At 51.2% G+C, this 24,190-nt stretch overlaps 1 protein-coding gene and 1 long non-coding RNA gene across 11 annotated transcripts in view; one reads left to right on the top strand and one right to left on the bottom strand.

The window, feature by feature from the left end:
* Positions 1 to 24,190, bottom strand: part of EPS15L1 (epidermal growth factor receptor pathway substrate 15 like 1) — a 119,780-nt gene that overhangs the window by 15,740 nt on the left and 79,850 nt on the right. For 5 of the 10 annotated variants that reach the window (XM_026456922.1, XM_026456919.2, XM_026456925.1 and 2 more), the window contains 5 exons: positions 23,668 to 23,718; positions 22,088 to 22,224; positions 15,925 to 15,985; positions 14,888 to 14,970; positions 6,488 to 6,620 (listed from right to left, as the gene is read on the bottom strand). In XM_026456922.1, the coding sequence (XP_026312707.1) occupies positions 6,488 to 6,620; positions 14,888 to 14,970; positions 15,925 to 15,985; positions 22,088 to 22,224; positions 23,668 to 23,718 (465 nt within the window). The remainder of the gene's footprint in view (positions 1 to 6,487; positions 6,621 to 14,887; positions 14,971 to 15,924; positions 15,986 to 22,087; positions 22,225 to 23,667; positions 23,719 to 24,190) is intronic. The other 5 variants (XR_003309936.1, XR_003309937.1, XM_026456924.1 and 2 more) reach the window with 3 other exon arrangements.
* On the top strand, positions 546 to 5,302 carry LOC111554267. The gene is made up of 3 exons (XR_002735193.3): positions 546 to 800; positions 3,592 to 3,864; positions 4,881 to 5,302. It is a non-coding gene; the product is annotated as an uncharacterized LOC111554267 (long non-coding RNA).

The raw sequence follows: 24,190 nt of genomic DNA, 5'->3' as shown, positions 1-24,190 counted from the left end.
CCCAGGCCCCAGCATTTGCACCCCACTGAACGCCAGATGATAATCAAGTCACACAACACTCCCTGGATCCGCCTCTGGGTACCGTGTGCTCAGGTAGGCAAATGCTTCTATTTTCAAACTCAGTGGTCTTTACAGAACAGAAAGTGCTCCAAACGGCGATCTGCCTGCAGTCAGTTTAAACATACGAGGCTGACATTCCTCCCTCTCAGAATGGGACCGTTCCTTGGCACTGACAGCGGGTCTCACCCAGCCCTAGGACAGCAACAGAGGGCCCAGACGGAAGCTCCAAAGCTTCCTTGACCACAGCAGTGCTGGGGGATGGGCGCGTGGGCAGGAAAGAGGGACTCCGCCTGGTTGGTTATTTTAGGCTCCTTGGGACCCCCTCCCCATCCTGGCTGGCAGGCAAGTGCCAGAATTTTCCAGGCCCCTTGAGATGGTGGAACCACTTGTCCCATTGTAGAACTTCACATGTACCCACCGGATTATCTCTCTGAGATCATCGTGGGAACGGAATTAAAGTAGTTAAGTTCAAGGCTGAGGTGCTAACCGCAGGGTTCAAATGGAAATGCCATTTTTAAAGTGGATCTTGTGCAATCAACAAAAGGTTTTGGGACCCACATGGGCACATGACAGGGAGAGGTCACTGAGCCCTGGTTTCGATGTTGGCCTGGTGTTTCAGAGGAGCGGGAGAGCTGGCAGCACTTAGGACCTCAGCGCTTCCTCGGTGGCTGCATCCTGTGTGGCACTCACCACAGGGAGGTCAAGAACCCACGGCCACCCTGGGTGGACGCCACACACAGGTACGGGAGGGGCTTGTTTTGCAAGGGGAAGAATGACTTTTGTCTTCTTCTTTTGGTGAGACAGCTGTTAGAATCAAACAGGACAGCCACTGGTTAAACTGGATCTCATGTCACTTAGGTAAAAGCTGTTCGTTAGTGCAATTATGGGGAGTGGGTGAAAAGACATCATGCTCATCACTATCACCTATGTGGCTTTGTTTAGGAGGTGAAAAGGTCATTAGCAGTAATAAAATGATCATTAAATTTGGGAGAGGTTAAAGGTGACTGGCTGGTTAGCGGTGGAAGTGCGCTGGCTGGTGTCACCGGGCGCTGCAGGCAGGAACCGCAACGCAGGGCTGCGCTGGCAGGAAGTGGCAAGGGTGGGGCCGGTCGCAGGATCCCACTATCGCAACGGGGCTGAGGCCCAATCACTGACACCCACACAGCCGTTTCCTGCACTTAAAAAAAAAAATCTGTTTCTCTCTTTGCAAATCAACAACTTTTACCTAGAAACTCTTCAGCGGTGAGCTCTGACTGATCTTGATCTCCGGTCCGTTGCAGAAAATACACCATTGTTTACCTGGGGGAGGTGTGTGCCATGGCTAACTTTAACCTAACTCTAACTGACAGGTTTCGGCGGCCTGTGCTGCATCTGCCTGAAAGAAACCAGTTTCTTCTGCCCAAAACAGACAGCTGCTGGTTATTTAATACCTTGATACACCTTTCTAGAAAAGACCTCCAGGCAAGGAGAACTTAAGTGTCCACACCAAAGCTCCACGCATGCCCCAAGGGATGGCCCTTGGTGGTCCCCCAGAGTATGCTTTCTGGCTGAGATCGAGAAAGAACTCAGTATGTGGCCTTGAGAGCAGATGGCCAACTGTGGGCTACTCAGGTGTACGCTGTGACCGGAACTCTCCCTTGAGGAACCTCTGCAGGTTCCCAGGTGGAGGAGTCCACCTGTGACTGTCCGGGCCAACATCTGCCTGCCTGTGCAGCCACACCGCATGTCGGCCACACCAAATGTCAATTTCACCACAACTGAGCTTTACATAAAATTTAAAAAGCAGCTCCCACGGAATTTGAAAACTGCAGCCTCTAGAACACAAGAGACAGCACCAAAAGCCACACGTGACTCAGACCCAAACTCACATTTGGTCCTGTATGAGCAATGATCCACAGAGGACCCTGGAGCCCTCTTTGACATTCAACTCCCTGCACGCTGACTTTTTTTAACAGAAAAGATTTCCACTAACCTGTGACCTCACAGGGAGAAAAGGGCTCCATTAATGACTCCCAGAATGTGTGCAGCCACCTCAGCTGCCCAGCCTGTCTCTCCTGGAAAAGGTGCCCATGGCAGAAGCCTGTGTCCCGGTCCCTGTGCCCCAGGGTGGGGATGGGGGCTACAGACCACACACAGCACATCACCATGCAAGGTGCTTCACCCACACACCCACCTGCTAGGCCTGAGTGGGTCCCATGGTCAGGCAGGAAAACTGGGGCTCAGGGAAGTTAAGTGACCCACCTGGGGCCTCCCTTTCCTCCAACGTCCAGAAACTAGCCTGCACAGAGGCCTAGCAGGGTTCTAGAAATCTCTGGGTGCCCTGGGATGGACAAACCCTGGATGGGAGCATGGGACATCAGACATGTTCCATTTGCCAGGCGGAGAGATGACAGAAAAGCTTGTTCCTTCACTGTGATTTCCATGAGTGTAGGTGTCACGCTATGTGCATGATGTTTAAGACTGCTTGCTGGACAGTCTATGGGTCCTTCAGTCTTTCTGTCAGTCCGTCTGTCTCCACCAGCTCATGGCTTAACCGCCAGGCCCACAGGGGCTCCCATCTCACCTTCCTCCTCACTCAGCCACGCTGGGATCCATGCATCTTACACAAAGCCATAGCATCTGGGAAGCCCTGGAGTGACCAGGGGAAGGCGGCCATCACTGTGCTGGCCGTGTGGTCTCCCTGAGCAGAAAAAGGCTGGGGTAGCAAGAAAGGCAGAAAGGTTTTTTTTGTTTGTTTGTTTGTTTGTTTAAGAAAACATGAAGTCCAGCAGTTTGAAAATGTTAGACTTAATGCTTTCTTAAAAAAAAAAAAAAAAATCACAGACTAGATTCACTATCTCCTGTCTTAAAGCCAAGAAAACAAGAGATCCGCCTTGTGTATTCCTGGCAAACTTTCTGAGCACAACTTCACTCGACACTCATTTGCTGACTGCTCTTGCCCACAACCAGAGAGGCCTCCTGGGCTGCACGTGGGTCTGTGCTGTGTGGCCAGGAACCGGGAAGGGAATTGTGCAGAGCTGGGCTCCGATTCCCTTGACCAGAGAGCCAGGGTAGGGCGAGCAGCTTCCTTCGCAATCCCCCAAAGAGCCAAACACTTCTCCCCAACATGTGACTCATCAAGAGGTCAACCAGTGGGTCAACCGTGGTGTTCGGTGTTCTGATAGTTAGAGGTTAGTATGGAATCACAGCACGAATAATGCTGCAAGCTCAAACGGCAACCACCACACGGTCTGTACCTACCACCCAGCAGCGTGTACAATGCAGAATTTTTCTGTTCAGCCATTGCTTCTGGGTAAAAGAATCAAATGAGAAATATTTAGGCCTCCACACAGATCTGCAGTTGTTCCGGACTTAAAATGCCGCACATGCATTTGCTGTTTTAGAGAATGTTCTGAAGCTCATGGCTTGGTTCTCGTTACTCCTGTCTTGGGGCAGGAGGCAGGTCACTGAGTGTAGACCTGGCCCTGCTGCCACCTTGCTGCGTGACCTTAGGGAGCCCCCATGACCTCCCCCCTCCCTTTCCTCTTCCAGGAAATGGGCATGGCCTGGCCTGTCTCTCTCACGGGTCTTGCTGGGACCTAGTGCGATAAGAACTGTGCAAGCGCTTCCTAAGGGCCCGTCGAAGTTAATATATCTCTGCAGAACGCCGAGGGGCACAGCAACCATCGACCACAGCAGAACAAAGATGCAGTGGCCTGCGCCACTAGCCAAGGAGCCCAGGACCCCCTGGGTCTCAAATTGTGCAACAGCTCCCTAAAAAGCCTCAACCCTGAAACTGGCCCAAGGAAGTCACCCAAACCCCTGGTATCAAACGTTCTACTTTTAACAAGCATTCTTTTCTGCTTTCGAAGCCCACGGTACACTAAGAGCAGAAGCCAAGGTGGGGTGGGTAGGCTTGCAGGGGAGACACAATGGGAGGTGACAACTGAGGGAAAGTTCAAAGGCAGACCCAGCGCTGGGTTTAGGTACGTGGGGAGGCGGGGGTGGCGGTTTCCATGAAACACTGAAAATGAAGCTTTGCACCTGTGAACTGTTGAGTGGGATGGCTCCTCCTCAGGGCCCAGCAAATACGGCACTGCTCGGCAAGTGTGTGCACCCATATGAGAATACATGCATATGTGTGCAAATGTGTGTACGTGTGTAAGCACAAAGAGTGTGCATGCCCGGGTATGAGCACACATGCACGCATGCATGTGCACATTTGCATGCATGCATGATGCAGTAGCTGTGTACTGCTCACCATCTGTGTACTGCTCACCTGTATGCATGTATGTGTTCACATGTGAATATGTGCATGTCTCAATGAATGCATGCACATATATAAGCGTGGGGGGTGCTCATGCCCAGCTGTCATCTATGAGAGCATGTGTGTGTGCAGGCATGCACAATGCAGTATGTGAGTGCGTGCTGCTTATCTCTATGAATGCATGTGTGTGTTCACAAGTGAATATGCACACGTCTGCAGATGCATATAAGCATGGAGAGTGTGCATGGAGGGGGTGCATGGGAGAGTGCGTGCGTGCATGCATACGCGTACATGCAGGCACATGCGAGAATACTCATGTGACGCAGTATGTGTGTGAAGGCATGCTCACCTGTATGCATGTGTGTTCAGCATGCGTCTGCAGGCGTGGAGGATGTGTGTATACACAGGGTACACAAGTGCATGCAAGAGCGTACATGTGTGCATGCACATATATGCATTAAAAATACATGGCCACACGTGGGAATGTGCACATGCGTGTGTGCCAGCTATGTGCATGCACTGTGATTACACGTATATGTGTGTGTACATGTGTGCTTCTGCTCCCATCTTTTAGGCAGGTGAAGAGGCCCACTGCCATTCCATCAGGAGGCCAACAAGGATCCCTGAAGAGCCACTGCCTCTGTAAAAGGTACCGGCAGCCTCTTGCAGATGGAAGGGAGTCCCTTTGTTGTTTTGTTTTTCCTCCTCTTGATGGTAAATGTCTTTGATGTGTGGCTTACAGAAATGATCTCTTTACCCATCTGTATCTGCTCAACAGTTCGCAGAAAATCTGCTCTAAATCCACACAGCCCATACTTGGTCATAATTTTTCTCCTGACTCATCCACGAGAAAGCCAACCTGGGCACTGCAGGCTGGATCCCCATCCTCCTGAGAGAAGGCCATGGCCAGCCCAGGGGACAGGAGGAGAGAGGCGGTGTTCTAGAAATAACTTCTCCTTTGTTCACCTCTACTGACAGGTGGCCCATGTGCAGGACCGAGAGTCACTCGTAACTAGTGAGCTGGGGGCACGCGGAGCCTGCTAGGTCCATTCCAGGACCTACGATGACACCGGGGCTGCAAAGCGAGGCCAGCGGCAGATTCCAGGGGAGGGGCAAGTGCAGGCAGGAGGGTGAGCACCGCTCCCCTCGCTGGAGCTAATGGAAAGGGCTCGGGGGCACACCCTGTCCAGGGAAGACGGGTAACAGAAGGCATGATCCTGGGAGTGTGTGGGTCTCCTGTGGCTGCCCACAATTCAAGGACACTGTGGGGAACACTGCCTGGAGGCTAGAGAATGGGAGGCATCCCAGACCGGGGCACAGATGGAATAGGCAATGACTGGGTAGATAAATGGATCAGGGAGCTGCAGCGACTCCTTCTGCCACTTGAAGCAACAGCTTTCTGTTTGAGAGTCTGGTCAACTGGCCGCTGGCCCACCTCTATCACACGAGAGAAATCCCATGTGTGAGTTAAAGGGCTTCAGAATCTTCAGGGGACCCTTGTGGGCCAAGGTTAGGAGACATTGGCAGCACCGGCCATGGGGAAAAAGGGCAGGGCCTGCAGGAAGCCCCCTTCTCAGAGCCATGCATCTAGATGCCTGGGCGAGCTGGGGTGGAGGGGAGCCCCGAGCCATCCTGCCTCCTCACATCAGATGCCGCCAAGGACAATTTCCCGCTCCCTCCACTCTCAGTCCTGAAGCAGCTGGGAAGGGACTGGACCAAGAAGTGACTCCTGCTGCCCTCACCCCCCACAGGTCCTCCTTGAGCACAGATGGGAAGGAAGATGGAAGAGAAGAGGCTGGAGGGGCCACAGGGCTGCTGGCCATGACTGGCTCCTAAAGTGTGGCCGGGGTGTCGGGGTGGCACTGACATGCTTGGGCAGAGGCCGCATGAAGCGCCCCCAGTCACAAGGGTGGCTCTAAGGCCAAGGCTTTGTGCACTCCAATACAGAGCCAGAAGCCCAGGGGCCCACAGGATGGGGCGAGGGCCAGCAGGCGAGAGGCACACACCACGCACACATGGCGCTTGCGTGGACCTGGGTGGCTGGGCTGGGGGGACCCTCTTGATCCCCACACAGGGTCCTGTGGCATCTGCTGCTACTCTGGGCTGGTGAGCAGGGGGGCCCTGGTCCCCCGCCATCCTGCACCGGCAGGCGGCGGCTGCGAGAGAAGAAAGCTTACTGACCGCTGGGCGGTTTAGGCCGTGGAGGAGCAGGTTTCTTCGGAGGCAGAGCAGGAGTGTCCTGTTTACTTTTAAAGGGGTCATCTGAGAATCCTGCCCCTCCCAAGGAGGAGGTGAAAGGGCCAGAAGGTGGGGGCTGTAAGAGAGGACACGAAAGAGAGGCAAAAATAGTTGTTAAAACAAAGGTGACGGATGTCCACTGAACAGACGCTCATGCTCCAAGGGCCCTGGCGAGGCCTCCTACCCTCCGGACTGCACAACACGGCCTTGCTCGGATGTGGGGTCTCTCTCCAGCCCCGTGCTTTCCTCCACCCTCAACAGCAGGGGCCCTCTGGCCTGTGGGTGATAAGCAGAGAGCAGTCCCATCCCTCCACGGGCTCCCAGCACCAAGGGCATCCCCAGCCACAAGGGGCACACTGGGTCTTTCCTGACTCTAGGACTTGGCACACAGGGTCCCTTGGGCCTCCTGCTTATACTTCAGAGACACGCCCCACCCTCACCCCTGAGCTGGCTGTGGTGCTTGGCGCATGCCCTGCTGTGCCGCCTCCCCACTGAGCTGGCTGGTGTGGTCACTACCTTCAGTTAGTGACGGGCAGCTCCAGGTGCTGGGTCAGCTGGCACCAGACCTTCCTCCTCCATGCCTCTGGGCTGCACACGCAGCACCTGAGGTGGGAGCGCACCTTCACATGCCCAGCCCACCCCCACTGGTCAGCACGCCCACACCGCCTCCACTGGGCTCCGACCACCTCTGGCCTGGACTCTCGGCCAGCCTCCATCACACCCATCCACATCCTCCACCCCACACCTGCTGCCTCAAACCCAAATCGGACCACATCCTCCAGCTTAAAGAGTGAGACAGTCAGAGACAGTTATAATAATTGGACAGATGAATGGATGGTGGGTGGGTAGATGAATGGAATGGTAGCTGGATGAATAGATAGACATATATGTGGATTAATGGACGAATGAATGGCAGGTGGGTGGGTGGGTGGATGGATGGATGGATGGGCAGGCAGGTAGAGACAGGGAGGCAGGTGGGTGGTAGACAGGGAGGCAGGTAAGTGGCGATGTCTCACAGGCAGGTAGGTAGGCACCTCCTACGGGGAAGCTCCAAGCTCTCATTAAGGCATGCAGGGACTTGATCGCTGCCCCGGCCACCTGATTTTTCAGGCTCACCTCTGAAGTCGCCCCTCCCTTCACAATGCCTCCTTAGTCCTCAGAACCCACTGCACCCCCAGCCGCTGACTCAGCCTCCTATTTCCATGCTCTCTGCACACTCAGGTCTCCTGCTGGGTAGCTCAGCTCACCTCATCCACCAGGAACCCCTCTCCTTGCTCAGAGCCTGGCTGGACCCCACTGCCATCCCTCAGAGCTCTCCCACGGCTCTCCCTGGGGCCACTTCCTGCCACCCATGCCCACACTGCTCACTGAGCCACAGAGACACGCTTCCAGGTCTCTCCCACCTGGAGGGCAAGCATAGTCCCCTTCCGGGCGCCTGCTGCCTCCAGGCCTGTGATGAGCAGATATTAAGCGCCGCCACCTGCAGGGATGCTTGTCCCTCACTTGGAACGCCGGTGCGGCACAAGGGAGCCAGGGTCTCCATCAGCCGCAGAAGGGCTGGCGCATCTCAGGCATGTGAGGGAAGGGGCTGGGGTGTCTCAGGAGGGAGAAAATCACTTTCTATGGGCAGAAGAAGGATGAGGTACCACTCTTACTAAAACAGAAAATAACTAAGTGTGTAATAAAATAGAAAATAACTACATTTTTACTAACAGAGGAAACACATTGTTACAAAAATGCAAAATAACTAGGAAATTATAGGACAAAGAGATAACATTGTGACAGGAAACAAAAGGAACGGGCAGAAATAGGGGTAAAAATGGTCATGTGTTCCTGGCTGGGCGCAGTGGCTCACGCCTGTAATCCCAGGACTTTGGGAGGCCGAGGCAGGCGGATCACAAGGTCAGGAGATTGAGACCAGCCTGGCTAACACGGTGAAACCCCGTTTCTACTAAAAATACAAAAAATTAGCTGGGCGTGGTGGCAGGTGCCTGTAGTCCCAGCAACTTGGGAGGCTGAGGCAGGAGAATGGTGTGAACCTGGGAGGTGGAGCTTGCAGTGAGCCGAGATCCCGCCATGGCACTCCAGCTTGGGCGACAGAGCGAGACTCTATCTCAAAAAAAAAAAAAAAAATCATGTGTTCCTCCAAGAGCATAGAAAAGAAAGATGAGAGTGGGGCAGAGATGGAGGGAGGGGCCAGGGGTCTTTAACTTTCTCCCCAGCAGGGCAGGCCTAGAGACAGAGAACAGGTCAAGAGCACAAAGGCACACTCCCAGGATTTCCCTCAAGAATCCGGATGCAACAGATTGCAGATGTGGGGGAAAAGGTCTAACACCGCCTCCAGCAGGCAGTCCTAGAGGTAGGGCCACCTCTGCCTCCAATATCTAGTCACACCGATGCAGCCGACTAAGGGTCCAGCGTCTAGTTATGCTGACACGGCCATCTAGGCCTTCAGCGTCTAGTCACACCAACGCAGCCGTCTAAGGCTCCAGTGTCTAGTCACACAGACGTGGCCATCTAAGGCTACAGCGTCTGGTCACACCAAGGCAGCTGTCCAAGGTTCCAGCATCTGGTCACACAGATGTGGCTATCTAAGGCTCCAGCATCTAGTCACACAGACACGGACATCTAAGGCTCCAGCATCTAGTCACATAGACACAGCCATCTAAGGCTCCAGCATCTAGTCACATAGACACGGCCATCTAAGGCTCCAGCATCTAGTCACATAGACACGGCCATCTAAGGCTCCAGCATCTAGTCACACCAATGCAGCCCTCTAAAGCTCCAGCATCTAGTCACACCAGTGCAGCCATCTAAGGCTCCAGCGCCTAGTCACACGGATGTGGCCGTCTAAGGCTGTAGTGCCTAGTCACACCAATGCAGCCATCTAAGGCTCCAGCACCTAGTCACACAGACACGGCCATCTAAGGCTCCAGCATCTAGTCACACAAATGTGGCTGTCTAAGGCTCCAGCATCTAGTCACACCAATGCAGCCATTTAAGTCTCCAGCATCTAGTCACACCAATGCAGGCGTCTAAGGCTCCAGCATCTAGTCACACCAGTGCAGCTGTCTAGGGCTCTAGCATCTAGTAACACAGACAAGGCCATCTAAGGCTCCAGCATCTAGTCACACCAAAGTGGCCATCTAAGGCTCCAGTGTCTAGTCACACCAATGCAGCCATTTAAGGCTCCAGCATCTAGCCGCACAGATGTGGCCACCTAAGGCTCTGGCATCTAATCACATAGACATGGTCATTTAAGGCTCTAGCGTGTAGTCACACAGACATGGCCATCTAAGACTCTAGTGTCTAGTCACGTAGATGCAGCCATCTAGGCTTCCAGCATCTAGTCACACCAATGCAGCCGTCTAAGGCTCTAGCGTACAGTCATACAGACATGGCCGTCTAAGGCTCTAGCATCTAGTCACACAGACGTGGCCATCTAAGTCTCCAGCGCCTAGTCATGCAAAGGCAGCCATCTAGGCCTCTAGCATCTAGTCACACCAACACAGCCATCTAAAGCTCTAAAATCTATTCATACAGATGGGGCCATGTAAGGCTCCAGCCACATTGATGTGGCTATCTGAGGCTCTAGCATCCAGTCACACTGATGTGACCGTCTGAGGCTTTAGTGTCCAGTCACATCAATGTGGTGGTCTAAGGCTCTAGCAACTAGTCACACTGATGTGTCTGTCTAAGGCTCTAGTGTCCAGTCATACCAATGTGGCCATCTAAGGCTCTAGTGTCTAGTCACACCAACATGGCCGTCTAAGGCTCCAGGGTCTAGTCACACAGATGCAGCCATCTAAGGCTCTAGCATCCTGCCACACTGACGCAGTTATCTGAGGCTCTAGTTTCCAGTCACACCGATGCAGCTGTCTGAGGCTCAGGTGTCTAGTCACACAGATGTGACTCTCTAGGTCTCTAGCATTTAGTTGCACAGACATGGCATTTAGGCCTCTGGAGTCTAGTCAGAGACGTAGCCACCTGTGTCTCTGGCAGCTAGTTATAGAGATGCAGTCATCTAGGCCTCTAGCATCTAGTTACAGAGATGCGCACCCTTCTGGGCCGCTCGCGTCCTGTCACAGACATGGCTGCCTTGGACGTTGTATAGTCCTGGAGTCGCGGCTGCTCGGCCCAGTCAGAGCCACATCAGAGACAGAACAGGGAGGTGGCCCCTCTAAGAGGCAGCCTACCCATTCCAGGTCCCCCTGACGAGGGCAGGGGCAGATGCCCCCAGGAAGGGGAAGGGGCCCCAAAGGCTCCTGCACAGATGACCCCGCCAGATCCCTTCCCTGGGCTTCACGCTGCCTTCTGGAGCCGCCCAGGCAGGAGACACTCGCTCTGTGCTGATCTTCTCACCTAATAGGCCCAGTTACCTGGCAGGGGGTCCCACAGTCAGCACCTCTGCCTTACACACAAGGAAACTGAGGCAAACAAAGGAGGCGTAGCCTGCCCAAATCACACAGCAGGTCAGGTCTGCAGCAGATCTGGGACTGCCACATTGTCTGCCTCTCAGGCTGGGGCCTCCAGACGCTGCCCTCAACTGCCGAGGGCCACCCCAGTTGTAGGTCCAGGGCCTCGTCCTGGGCAGACTGTTCTGCCTAGGCTGGAACCTCAACCCTGCCACCTACTCAACGCCCTGTGCCTCGGTTTCTTCATCTGTAAAATGGCAAGAGTGACAGAGGTCGGAGGGCTCCAGCAAGAAGGGAATGAGGTGACATGTGACAGGCATCCGTCCACTCACTGGCACTAGGTAAAGCTGGCACATGGACCACATGATAATGATCACACCAAGTACGAAGCTGCGACTGGAATCTGGGAATGCCCCACCTACTGCCCCAGCTGTCCCCAGGCCTGTCCGAGACACGAGGAGCAGCGTCGGCTTGCGGCTTAGCTTCAAAATGGGCCATTTAGGGTCGACTGTTTGGGAAAGAATCGGGGAAAGAACACTGGCCCGTCTGTGGGTGCTTCTGCCATTCATGGAACACATCCCTGGGCCTAGGGCCCATGCAAGTCCCCCGCAGCCTGGGATGGGCAGGCGAGCAAGTCTAGATGGGAAGTGGTGTGACCGGCCGGGCCTTGTCCTCCCTAGACGTGTGCTGGCTTCTGGGCCACATCTCCAAATTCGGAGTGGAGCCTCGGTCCCAGTGGCTGCAGTGAGCCTTTCCACCCTCTGCGTCATGCAGTAGGACCTGGGCAAGTAAAACCACACTCAGCCTGGACATCCAAAGTTGTAAGACCTGGTGACACACTCAAATCAGAACCGCCTGACCCTCCAGACTGACCGGGGACACCTCGGGCCAAGCCGGCTTGGCGCCTCCCATGTGTGTTTAAACCCACGGGGCCAATCGGCAACTCGCGAGGCGACAGGCTTCCAATAAACGCCTGGCACTGCCTCCGCAGTGAATCAGATCACTCCTAGCGCCAGAACGCCCGCGTCATTTCCGAATCCCAATTTTCATGACTTCAAGTTTCCCAAGAAGCCTCCTTGGGGACTCAACTCTTTCCTACTCAGGCAGCGGCTTCAAGGAAAGTCGCTATTTTTAGAAAGGTTTCAGTAAAGCTGTCAGGGGCTCTCTGGGCTCGGCAAGAGTGAAGTGTGCTTAAAATAAAAGGAGGACAGAAAAAGCTACTATGAAAACCAGCTCTAAGAGACCCACGTTTGAGTTCACCAGTTGAAGAACTGCTTCAAAACAAAAGACTGAATTTTTAAACAGCAGCCCTAAACATCAATGCACAGCTTTAAACGATTGAGAAGTTGCTAAAAATGGGCTGACTACTAACCCAATATTTCACAGATGGCTTTTTTTTTTTTTTCAGGGCAGTGGAGGGTGAAATAAGTTGGACTTTTGTTTTTATTCTCAAATGCTCCCTGGAAACACACTTTGGGGAATCTGTTTTTAAAGCGAGCTGATGTCACGTAGGCTTGACACTGTCTAGAAAAATCTCTTCAGGTGAGGGTGAGGCCTCAACTAAGAGTGCAGGCCCAAAGAGTCTCCCAAAGGAAACTTCTAGAATTAGACTGTGGGCTGTGACTCTCCTCAGCAAAGCCACACAGAGGTAAGGTGCTTCAATTCAGGGACTTACAAAAGAGCCTCCCCGCCCTGCTCAGATGGGGAAAAGTTGATGATGGTTTGTTTTTTTTTAAAAAAAAAAACAAAACACCTTCTTGCCACTTTCATTTCCCTTAGCATTTTATTTATATCCACAACGTTGTTCTTGAAAAACAGAAAGGTAACCAGAAAGGAAAAACTGAGTTACAAGGTCAGGGTTGAGCTCAGAATGCGGCTGTACAAGTGTCACGAAGGCAGCTGATGGAACGGTGGAATCAAAACAAGATAGTATTGGCGACCCATTTTCCACAGCTCCGTCCAACTCTGTCCTAGCCCGGCACCACCAATAGGAAGTGAGACCAGCTCTGAAATCACAGCTGCATGTGTGTGAAGAGCCCCAGGTTTCAGGGCCCAAGGACAGGCAGAGGGCAGTCATGAGACCCCGGCCCCAGCCCAGGCTCTGCTAGCTCCCCGTCTCTCTGCTCACGGTGAGAGGAGGAAGACAGAGCCAGCCTCCCAAAGGAAGAGGAGTCCACGTGTGACAACCAGAAACGACCAGGACCCCTGCCTTAGGGACTGCTGCCACCGTGTGGCCAATGTTTTCTGCTTTCGGGAGATGGTTTCCCGCCTGCCCGGGGCCTGTGCAACGGCCCCTAAATCTCCTTCCCCTGGTGCCCTCCTGGCCAGTCCCAAACCGTGTCACAGCGTGGCATGTAAGGGATGGAGGCCTTCTCCGTGTGCTGGAAGGAGGGGGCGCCACACCAGGGCCCCTGGCTCCCTCTGCCAGGCTCATCTGTATAAACACACACCCTGCCTCGGTCAGAAGTGGGATTTGCTGCGCCACCAGGGCACTCACACACGCATCTTTGAAAACCTGAACAGCATCTCAAGTGCTTCTCGGAATCTGTGTTCTGTGATCACAAGTTGCGACCGCTGCCAACCACAAGATGCCCAGAGACTTGTTTGCTCCACCAGCTGAGTGAACGCAGGGCAGCCAAGGGAGGTTGCCCAGTCACACTGGCACCTGGGGCACCTGGCCATGGGGCTGGCGAGGTGGGGAACCCGAGGGGGCCTCATGCCTGGGGCATGCATCTTCCAGGTACTCCTGGGGCTCCCTCCCCTCACCACCTTCAGGCCAACAGCAGCGCCCACACAGACTGGGCCCAGCTGCTCCAGGGGACCCCCCCACCGGCCACCCCTTACCACCTGGGCCATGGGCTCTAGGAAGGGGGCTGTGTTCTGCTTGTGGCCACTGCCTCTTCCCGCAGCGTGGACGACGCCTGGGCCTCTGCAGGTGCAACGCGTGAGGAAGGCAGGCCCCTGCAGCCCCCGAGGACAGAGCCCATCCACCCCCGCCTGGAGGCTACCAAGAAGGGACAGAGTGGATGCAGTTGTCAGGGACGGGGCACACCTCACCTGCTTTTCTTCATTCCTGCCAAAGAAACGCGCTCCTGGCTCAAAGAGGGAGATATACAACTCACAAGGAAGCATAGTAGTGCCTCAGCCCCGGCCTCCTTCCCACTCACCACGGCCCCCATTTCCAACTTTCCAGCAGTTTCTTCTGGAAGGCACCTCAGTCGTAAGGGGCTTCTATTGTTATTTTTTGACTTGTCCATTCTGGATGTTCCCTGTTGAATTCTCTATGCTACCTTAAAGATTAGCTCCAGCCACACTGCCAGCCTCTGGAGACGCCCTACAGCTGTCTGGAACCAGAGTCACAGTGAGTTCAGGTCACCATGTGGCGAAGGCCGGACGCAGACGGGTCCAGTCTGGTAACGAGTCTCGCTGCTGTCCTCCTCCAACAGTTCACTCCTCACCTGTGGATCTATCTGCATTTATTCACGGAGCCTGGCCCTCACTTTTCAACACCCCTCAAAAGTTCTGTCACACAGGCGGCTCTGAACACTTGCTGGCCCGCTTTCCCCGGATGCCTTGCACCTGCGAGCCTGCTGCCCACGGCCCTCTCGAGACGCCTGTGCCCAACGCCTTCTCGAGTTTCTACTTGGCCATGGCAAAGCCTTCACCATCTGAGACCCGATGGTTGTGAGACACCAGTCGGAGCTGGGGGAGCCCAGGGCAGCTATGCCACTGGGAGGGGTCAGGGCTCACCCTGAGGACTGAAGTGCATCAGATCACAGCCATGGGTGCTTTCCAGATCTAACCTTGTATTCGAAAGGTGCTGGGGAGATACATATTTGACATAAACGATTATGCCTGGCAGCCCACACCATGACAAGAGGCACAAAGACACTAGCAGAGGCGCGGGGGCTCCGGGGAGGGGCTTTACCTTGGACATCTGGCTGAAGTCGGCAAAGCCTTCAGCACTATTGAAGGACCCACTTCCGAAGGGATCTAAGGTTCCAAAGGGATCTGCAATCGGCACCAACAAAGTCAGAGTTACAGGTCTTTAAGAGACACACCTTCTGGGGTGGAGGGAAAATGCTAGATGGCTCCTGAACCAGGAGACTCAGGAAAGCTGCATTTACTCATTAGACACGCGCGTCTGCATGAAGGTCCCTCCGCAAGGCCTGCCTGCCCACTCTGGCGCAGCGGGACAGTTTCTCACTGTGACGACCGCTCTGGGAGGGCCAGCATCATTCATGGTCATCAGAAGAGTGACAAGTTGCTGTAGGTGCATGGCCCCTGGGTCCCACTGGGTCTCACTGGGTCAGGAGGGAGAAGCAACTCCAGGGTGACCTGCCACCCACACGATTTATGCAGGGCGGTGTCTTTGGATAGAGGTTTTTGCTGTGTTTTCTCCTCTGACCTGGAAGGGATTTGCCTAGAGTACTGGATATACTCGCCTATGATCCGCCCCGTGCAAGTTGCAGGACCAAGCAGGGTCTGTTCCCAAAAGAAAGGGGGTGTCCACAGATGCTCCCATTGCGTAAAGGCTCGAGCGTGCATCTGCGAGTTCTACACTGTGAGATGAGGTTCCTTCAAACACAGAACCCACAACACAGGCCAGTACCTGGGGTCAAATTTTGGATTTCTTTTAGGGAGAAAACCCAAAGATACAAACCAAAGATTTATAAGGAGGAGTAAGTAAACAGTAGTTAATATCACTGGTGCTATTACTGAATCCCTTACTGCGAAAATTCCTTTCCAGAAAGATGCCAGCGCATGCCGTGCCTGGGAAGAGGAGCAGCAGGGGATGCTTGTTTTGGCCTAATGGGCTCAGGCCAGGATCTGGGTGCCACTGACTAATGACACAAACACAGAGGCCACACTGGCTTTGGGAGTGAAAGTGTTAACTGGTGGGGAGGAGAGGCTCTGCTACTGCCCGAGGAATAGTCAGGAAGGAAAATAAGCCATGGGTCTCACCTGATCCTTTTGAGGAGACACTGGAGGATGAAAAGGGATCACTGGATTCAAAGGGGTCGAGCTGAGTGAAAGGAGAGAGGAAAGAGTAAAAAGCAGTTCATTTGTTCCATCACCCATTCATTCAACCAGACTTTCCTGACGTCAATGTACAACATCCAATGCCAGGCCGGAGGGAAAGTGGAATGATTAAAACTCAACCCAGGCAGAGTAAAATCCCAACAGATCAACCCTCCTGCATATAGCACCTATCAACCTGGACAGAATACCCCCAAAATTACAAATACAAAAAGCAGTGGCCTGAAGGCTGGGAAGTGAACAAGGCAGGGAGAAGACTTTGGAGGAGAATTTGAATGTGGCAGAAGAACACAGCAGGAGGTTGAGTTTCCATTCCGCCAGCTACAGCAGGAGAGCACAGTGCGGGTGCCTAAGATTCTGGTAGCATCCGAACACCAGAGGATGGAGCCCAGAGACAACCATTCCCGGGGAATGGGAGGGGAATCAGGATGGAGGGGCAGAGATGTAAGCCCTGAACTTCACGATCCACTCTCCCCCTGTCTCAGGCTGGTCCCTGCCCACGCAAGCCTGGGGGGATTCAAGGCAGCCTGCAGCTGACGCCACAAGAACTGAGCCGGGATTGGAGTTTCTGCCATCTGCTGGAGAGTGTCTGCAGTGTGAGTGCCACCAAGTTAACTGCCTGCTGAAACAAATCCATTCCCGCTCTTTGGAGAAAACAGACTACAGTCTCGACACAGAACACTCACCATGTATCAGATACATTTCTAAACATACAAAGAACTGGAAAAATGTGACCAATTCTCACCGGAAAGGACAATCAGTGTAGCCAATCTCAAAATAACCCAGATGGTGGAACTCTGAGACAGGGACAACGTAAAACGGTGATTATAACTGTGCTAAATGAGGAAAAGGAAAATACACTTAAAATGAATGAAAAGACAGGCGACCTTAGCAGAGAAACAGAAAGTATACAAAAGAAACAAATGAAAGTTCCGGAAATGAAAAAGTGTTATCTACAATAAAAACTTCACCACCGGGGGCGGTGGATCACCCGAGGTCAGGAGTTCAAGACCAGCCTGGACAACATGGCAAAACCCTGTCTCTATTAAAAATACAAAAATCAGCCAGGTGGGCGAGGTACAGTAGCTCATGCCTGTAATCCCAGCACTTTGGGAGGCCGAGGCAAGTGGATCACCTGAGGTCAGGAGTTCGAGACCAGCCTGGCCAACGTGGTAAAACCTGTTTCTACCAAAAATACAAAAAATTAGCCCGCTGTGGTGGTGGACACCTGTAATCCCAGCTACTTGGGAGGCCAAGGCAGGAGAATTGCTTGAACCCAGGAGGCAGAGGTTGCAGTGAGCTGAGATTATACCATTGTACTCCAGCCTGGGCAACAAGAGTGAAACTCCGTCTCAAAAATAAATAAATAAATAAGCCAGGCTTAGTGGTGCGTGCCTGTAACCCCAGCTACTCAGGAGGCTGAGGCAGGAGAATGGCTTGAACCTGGGAGGTGGAGGTTGCAGTGAGCTGAGATCACCCCACTGCACTCCAGCCTGGGTGAAAGAGCGAGACTCTGTCTCAAACAAACAAACAAAAAAAACACTCCATTAGGTTAGCTAAATAACCAGTAATAAAAGAAAGAGTAAGTGAAGTTGAAAACAGAGCAGTAGAAATTACTCAATCTGAAGAAAAAGGAGAAAAAGGAATGAAAAGATAAATAAATAGAGCCTCAGGAACCTGTGGGACAATAACAAAGGGTCTAACACCCATGTAACTGGAATCCCAGAAAGAGAGGGGAGAGAAAATGGGGCAGAAAAAACAAATTAGGAGAACTGACAGCTGAAAGCTTACCAAATTTGTTTTGTTGTTGTTGTTTTGAGACGGAGTCTTGCTCTGTCACCCAGGCTGGAGTACAGTGGCACAATCTCGGCTCACTGCAACCTCTGATCCCCGGGTTCAAGCGATTCTCCTGTCTCAGCCTCCCAAGTAGCTGGGATTACAAGTGCGCACCACCACGCCTGGCTAATTTTTGTACTTTTAGTAGAGACGGGGTTTCACCACATTGGCTATGCTGGTCTTGAACACCTGGCCTCAAGTGGTCCGCCTGCCTCAGCCTCCCAAAGTGCTGGGATTATAGGAACGAGCCACTGAACCCAGCAATGAAAACTTACCAAATTTGTTGAAAAGCATAATTTACAGATTGAAGAAGCTGAGCAAAGCCTAAACAGTATAAACACCAAGAAAACTATACCCAGAAACTTCAAAAACTACTGAAAACCAAAGATAAAGAGAGAATCTTGAAAGTAGCCAGAGAAAAATCATCTATTACATACAGGATAACAATGAAAGAAAACTCCTCTCCACCGGGCGCGATGGCTCACACCTGTAATCCCAGCATTTTGGGAGGCTGAGGTGGGTGGATCACGAGGTCAGGAGATCGAGACTATCCTGGCTAACACGGTGAAATCCTGTCTCTACTAAAAATAAAAGAAATTAGCTAGGCATGGTGGTGGGCGCCTATAGTCCCAGCTACTTGGGAGGCTGAGGCAGCAGAATGGCGTGAACCCGGGAGGTGGAGCTTGCAGTGAGCTGAGATTGTGCCACTGCACTCTAGCCTGGGGACAGAGCAAGACTCTGTCTCAAAAAAAAAAAAAAAAAAAAAACAAACTCCTCTCATCTAGGACAATGGAGACTGGAAGGCAGTAGAAAAACACACTAAAAGTGCTAAATGAACAAACAAAAGCCCAACAACCTACATCAAACGCAATGTCCTTCAAGAATGACAACAGGCCTGGCACAGTGGCTCATGCCTGTAATTCTAGCACTTTGGGAGGATGAGGCGAGCAGATCACTTGAGCTCAGGAGGTCAAGACCAGCCTGGCCAACATGGTGAAACTCAGTCTCTACTAAAAATACAAAAATTAACCAGAAATCCCTTGAACCTGGGAGGCAGAGGTTGCAAAAAAAAAAAAGAGTAACAGCCGGGTGCAGTGACTCAAGCCTGTAATCCCAGCACTTTGGAGGGGCTGAGGCAGGAGGATTGCTTGAGCCTAGGAGTTTGAGACCAGCCTGACCAACATATGGAGGGGCTGAGGCAGGAGGATTGCTTGAGCCTAGGAGTTTGAGACCAGCCTGACCAACATATGGAGATCCAATCTCTACAAAAAATAAAAAATTAGCTGGGTGTGGAGGTACACGCCTGTGGTCCCAGCAACTTGGGAGGCTTAGGTGGGAGAATTGCTTGAGCCCAGGAGGTTGAGGCTGCAGTGAGCCAAGATCACACCACTGCACTTCAGCCTGGGCAACAGAGTTAGACTCTGTTTCAAAAATAAAAATAAAAAAGTGACAATACAGTCGATTTGCACTATAAGAAGTGCTAAAGAAAGTTCTTTAGGCTGAAGGAAAATGATAATGGAGGGAAAACCACTCTTCAGAAAGAAATGAAGAGTATCAGAAATGGTACATATTGGGTAAAACTAAATGACTACTTTTTTCCTTTTTCTTTAAAATAACCACAATGGATTAATGCAAAAATTATAAGGGTCTTATGGAGTTTCTAATGTATTTAGATGTATGATATTCACATGATGGCTATAACGTAAGACATGCTGGCTGCAAGGGTGGGTGGACAAATGGTTGCAATTTTCTACATTTTACATGAGATAATACAATACTAACCTCAAGTAGACTATGAAAAGTTAAAACTGTACATGGTATTTCCTAAGCAACCTCTAAACAATCATTAAAAGAGGTATGATTAAAATAATAAAAGGCCAATAGATAGAATTCCAAAAAACATTCAAACAATCCAAAAGAGGGCAGGAAACAAAACATGGGATAAAAAGCAAGCAAATAATAAAATAGTAGACTTAAACCATATCAATAATTACATTAAATGTTAATGGACTACACATTCCATTTACAAGGCAGGGACTTCTGACTGGATTAAAAAAAAGCAAGTCCCAACACTATGCTAGTTACAAAAGACACCTATCAGTTTTAAAGACCCAGGTAAGTTGAAAGTAAATGGTTAAAAAATGATATATCATATAGTGAATAACATGAGGAGAATGAAGTGATAAAACAGACTTCAAGACAAAGAACATCACCAGAGATCAAATGGGAACCTTTTATAATGATAAAAAGGTTGTTGTGTCAGAAAGACACAACAATCATAAACATCTATGCACCTGACAGAGCTTCAAAATACACAAAGCAAAACTTGATCAAATTAAAGTGCAGTATGAACAATTCCACAATCATAGGAGAACGTTTAACACCTCTCTCTCAGCCATTGGTAGAACTAAAAAAGGAACAAATAATGAAGACACACATAATCTGAACACTATCAGGAAGCTCAACCTCGCTGCCATTTGTAGAACATTACACCCAACAACTAGATACACATTGTTCTCAAGTGTACATGGTTTGTTCACCAACATAGGCCATAAACAGCAACCCTTGATAAATGTGAAGGTATTGAAAACATACAGAAAATGTTCTCTAATAACAAATTGAATTAAAAATCAAGAATAATAGTATTATAATAGACCTAGGAGAAGAAGCCAAGTATCTGGAAATGAAACAACACACTTTTAAGTAATCCATGGGTAAACAGAATTCACAAGGGAAACTGGGAAACATCTCAAAACTGAATGGCAATGAAGAGACAAAGTACTCAAATATATGAAATACAGGTAAAGTAGTGCTTGAGGGAAATATGTTGCTGTAAATTTATACAGATGCTCCTTGACTTACCATGGGGTTACGTCCTGATAAACCCATTGTAAGTTGAAAATACCTTAAGTCAAAAATGTACTTAATATCCCAATAAACCCATCATAAAGCAAAAAATCAGAAGTCGAGCCAACATAAATCCAGATACTCCCTGACTTATGATGGGACTGCATCTCAATAAAACTATTGTAAAATCAAAAAACTGTAAGTTGAACCATCGTAACTCAGGAACCGCCTGTACTAGAAAATGAAGTCTAAAATCAATGAATGAAGGTTGGAGCTTAAGACATTAGAAGAGCAAGGTAAACCCCAAATAAACAGGAGTAAGGAAATGGAAAAAAATAGAAATAGAAAAGAGAAAATCAATGAAATAGAAAACAAGCAGTAGAGAAAAATGAAGCCAAAAGTTGGTTATGGAGAAGGTCAATGAAATTGGTAAACAGATCACCTATACCAGGAATGCTACAGGTCTTAAGGACGTTAAAAAGGGGCCAACAAGAAAACACTGCAAATGAATAGTTGCCTTCAAAGAGCTCCAAGCGCTAAAGACCAAAAGGTCCACAGGGAGTGAAGGAGGTGGGCACCAGGGCAGCAGGAGCCCTGAGGAGGAGGAATAAGTGCTCGTCTCTGAGCAGGCCTTGGGCCTGGGTTGCAGCCTAGAAAACGGAAAAAGGCTATGAAGCAAGCTCACTCCATCATTAAAATCCTCTCCTCCATCACCAGAGATTGCTTTTTTTTGTTTTGTTTTAAAATCCAAGTTGACAGCTATTTAACCCAATCTCTTAGGCATAATGTGCAAAACGCCCGGCGTCTGCCATGCCTGGGGATGGAAGCACAGGTGTGCTGGAGTTGGAAACTGGAGGGTCAGAGTTGGCTGATGCTCTCAGGAGACGACACCAGGCAAGGCAGTCGGGCTGAGACGCCTGCACTTACTCCTGCCGTGACAGGGGCACCCACCAAGGTGACTCTAAGGTCCCCACCAGTGCTGTGTGTTACAAGGACCGTGCGGGGTGGCCGGGTTCATGCGAGTATGTGGTGCTTGTTTGATTTAGTCTTTTTTGGGAGATGAAGAGGCAGTGGAGGCAGATGACTAGAGTTGAGGGGTGGGGATGGAGATAGAGGAATAAGAACTGTGGGTGACATCCTCCTTACCCTGACGTGGGGCCACTGGACAGCTGACTGAACCTTGGGGCTCACAGGTGAGTCACTGCAGTGACTAGGCCAGACAGCTCCCTCACTCGGCAGGAATGAAATCAGCCTGGGATACCAGCTCCCAGAGAACAGGCACCAAGGCCCATACTCGCAGGCACCACGTACACTCCACGAAGGGAAGGAGGCCTTCGGAAAGTGCCACCCTCACACACACAGAGCTGGCGTGCGGCTCTCCCAGGCAACGTCCCACCCCACTCACCTTCGAAGGTAAGGAAGGGTTTTTCGTGAATGGGTCCGAGGTAAATGGGTCATTCTTTGTCTGTTTCTTGAAGAAGTCGTCGGTGGCAGAGCCACGGAATGGGTCACTTTCTTTGAAAGGGTCCCCTCCAAATGGATCTAGAAGGAAAAATGCCCCGTGATTAAACATTATACTGAGTGAAAGAACCCAGGCATAAAAGGACACACCACAGAATGATGCCCTTTACATGGAATTCTAGAAAGGGAAGAACACTAGTGACGGAAAACAGGGCAGTGGTGGCCAGGGCAGCCTGGGGACAGCGGGGAGGGTGACAACAAACGGGCCTCAGGAATGACCAAAGTGTTCTCAAATCTCACACAACTGTGCATATTTGTTGAAACTCATCTTATTACATACTAAAATAGGTGAATTTTGTTCTGTGTACATTATACCACTCAATAAAATTGACTTTAAAAATAATAATATCCTGGCCAGGCATGGTGGCTCATGTCTGTAATCCCAACCCTCCAATCACTTTAGGAGGCTGAGATAGGAGGATTATTTGAGGCCAGGAGTTCAAGACCAGCATGGGCAACACAGAGAGACCCCCGCTTGTAAAAATAAAAAAATAAAAAATTAGCCAGGTGTGGTGGCATGCGCCTGTAGCACCAGCTACTAAGGAGGCTGAGGCAGAAAGGCTGCTCGAGCCCAGAAGGTCAAGGCTGCAGTGAGCTATAATTGCACCACTGCACTCCAGCCTGGGCAACAGAGTAAAACCCTGTCTCTAAATAAATAAAATAATATATCCTGCAGGAGTTGGATACAATAATAATAATAATAAACAATGCAGGTAAATCCACAGAGACAGAAAATAGATTAGTGGGTGCCAGGGGCTGGGGGAGGGAACGGGGAGTGACTGCTGATGGGGATGGGGTCTCCTTTTGGGGGGATGAGAATGTTGTGGAACTAGGTGAAGGCAGGTGATCATTGCACAACACTGTGAGTGTGCTCAATATCACTGAAATGGATGCTTTAAAATAGTGACTTTTACGTTATATAAATTTCACCTGAAAAAAAATAAATTGGTCAGGCATGGTGGCTCACGCCTGTCATCCCAGCACTTTGGGAGACCAAGGCGGGCAGATCACCTGAGGACAAGAGTTCGAGATGAGCCTGGACAACATGGTGAAACCTCGTCTCTACTAAAAATACAAAAATTAGCTGGGCGTGGTGGAGGGCACCTGTAGTCCTAGCTACTCAGGAGGCAGGGGTTGCAGTGAGCCAAGATCACACCACTGCACTCCAGCCTGGGTGGCAGAGCAAGACTCCGTCTCAAAAAATAAAATAAATAAACAGATTAGCAGGCAATGTGATCCCACCACACTCCAGGGTGGGGTGCAGGCAGTGACTGGACCTAGGGAGGGGAGCCACCTCCAGAAGGGAACGGAGCCGAGGATGGGTGTAACATGGATGGACGGCCATCCTTCCCAGTTACATGGCTTCCATCCCCGGTGTGTGTGGACACAAGTCCCGCCACGTGCAACTTCTGAGCCAGGACTGGACACAGTCTGAAGACTGGTCCAGGAAACACTGAACTTTACCTGTTGAAGTTGTCTGCTGTTCTGCAAAGGGGTCATTCTGGAACGGGTCACCTGGGTGGGAGAGGAGAGAAATGCTTACTAGCTTTAGGGCACAGGATGCGGGCTGGGCCCTTGAACACAGCCACCCACCTGCCAGGCCTTTCATTGCCTTCTACTCTGCCAATGTAGGAGAGAATGTTATTTCCTTCTCCTGCCCTCGAGAGAAATAATGTTATTTCTATCCACCTGCCCTTGAAACCTTGGCAAACCAAAGAAGGGGACCTGGAGGAGGCAGCCGTTTCTGGCTGGAATGTTTAAGATGAGAAGGAAGGTACAAGTGGCTGTCCCACCCAGGCTGGAGGAGGGAAGACACAGAGCGGGCTAGAATCCACTCCTCTCTTCCCATGCCGGGTTTCCTTTACCCCATCTGCCTGCCACCTCCCTGGGTAAGAGGACACAGGACCCTGGGCTGTCCCTCACTTCACCACCAGCCCTGCAGCAATGAGGCGGTGGCGCCCCTGCGCGTCAGGGGCTGCTGGATTCG

This window comes from Piliocolobus tephrosceles, chromosome 21 (genome assembly GCF_002776525.5).
Source record: "Piliocolobus tephrosceles isolate RC106 chromosome 21, ASM277652v3, whole genome shotgun sequence".
Lineage (NCBI taxonomy): Eukaryota > Metazoa > Chordata > Mammalia > Primates > Cercopithecidae > Piliocolobus > Piliocolobus tephrosceles.
The sequence above is the reverse complement of the archived record's forward strand: the minus strand, read 5'-3'. Positions and strand labels throughout refer to the sequence as shown.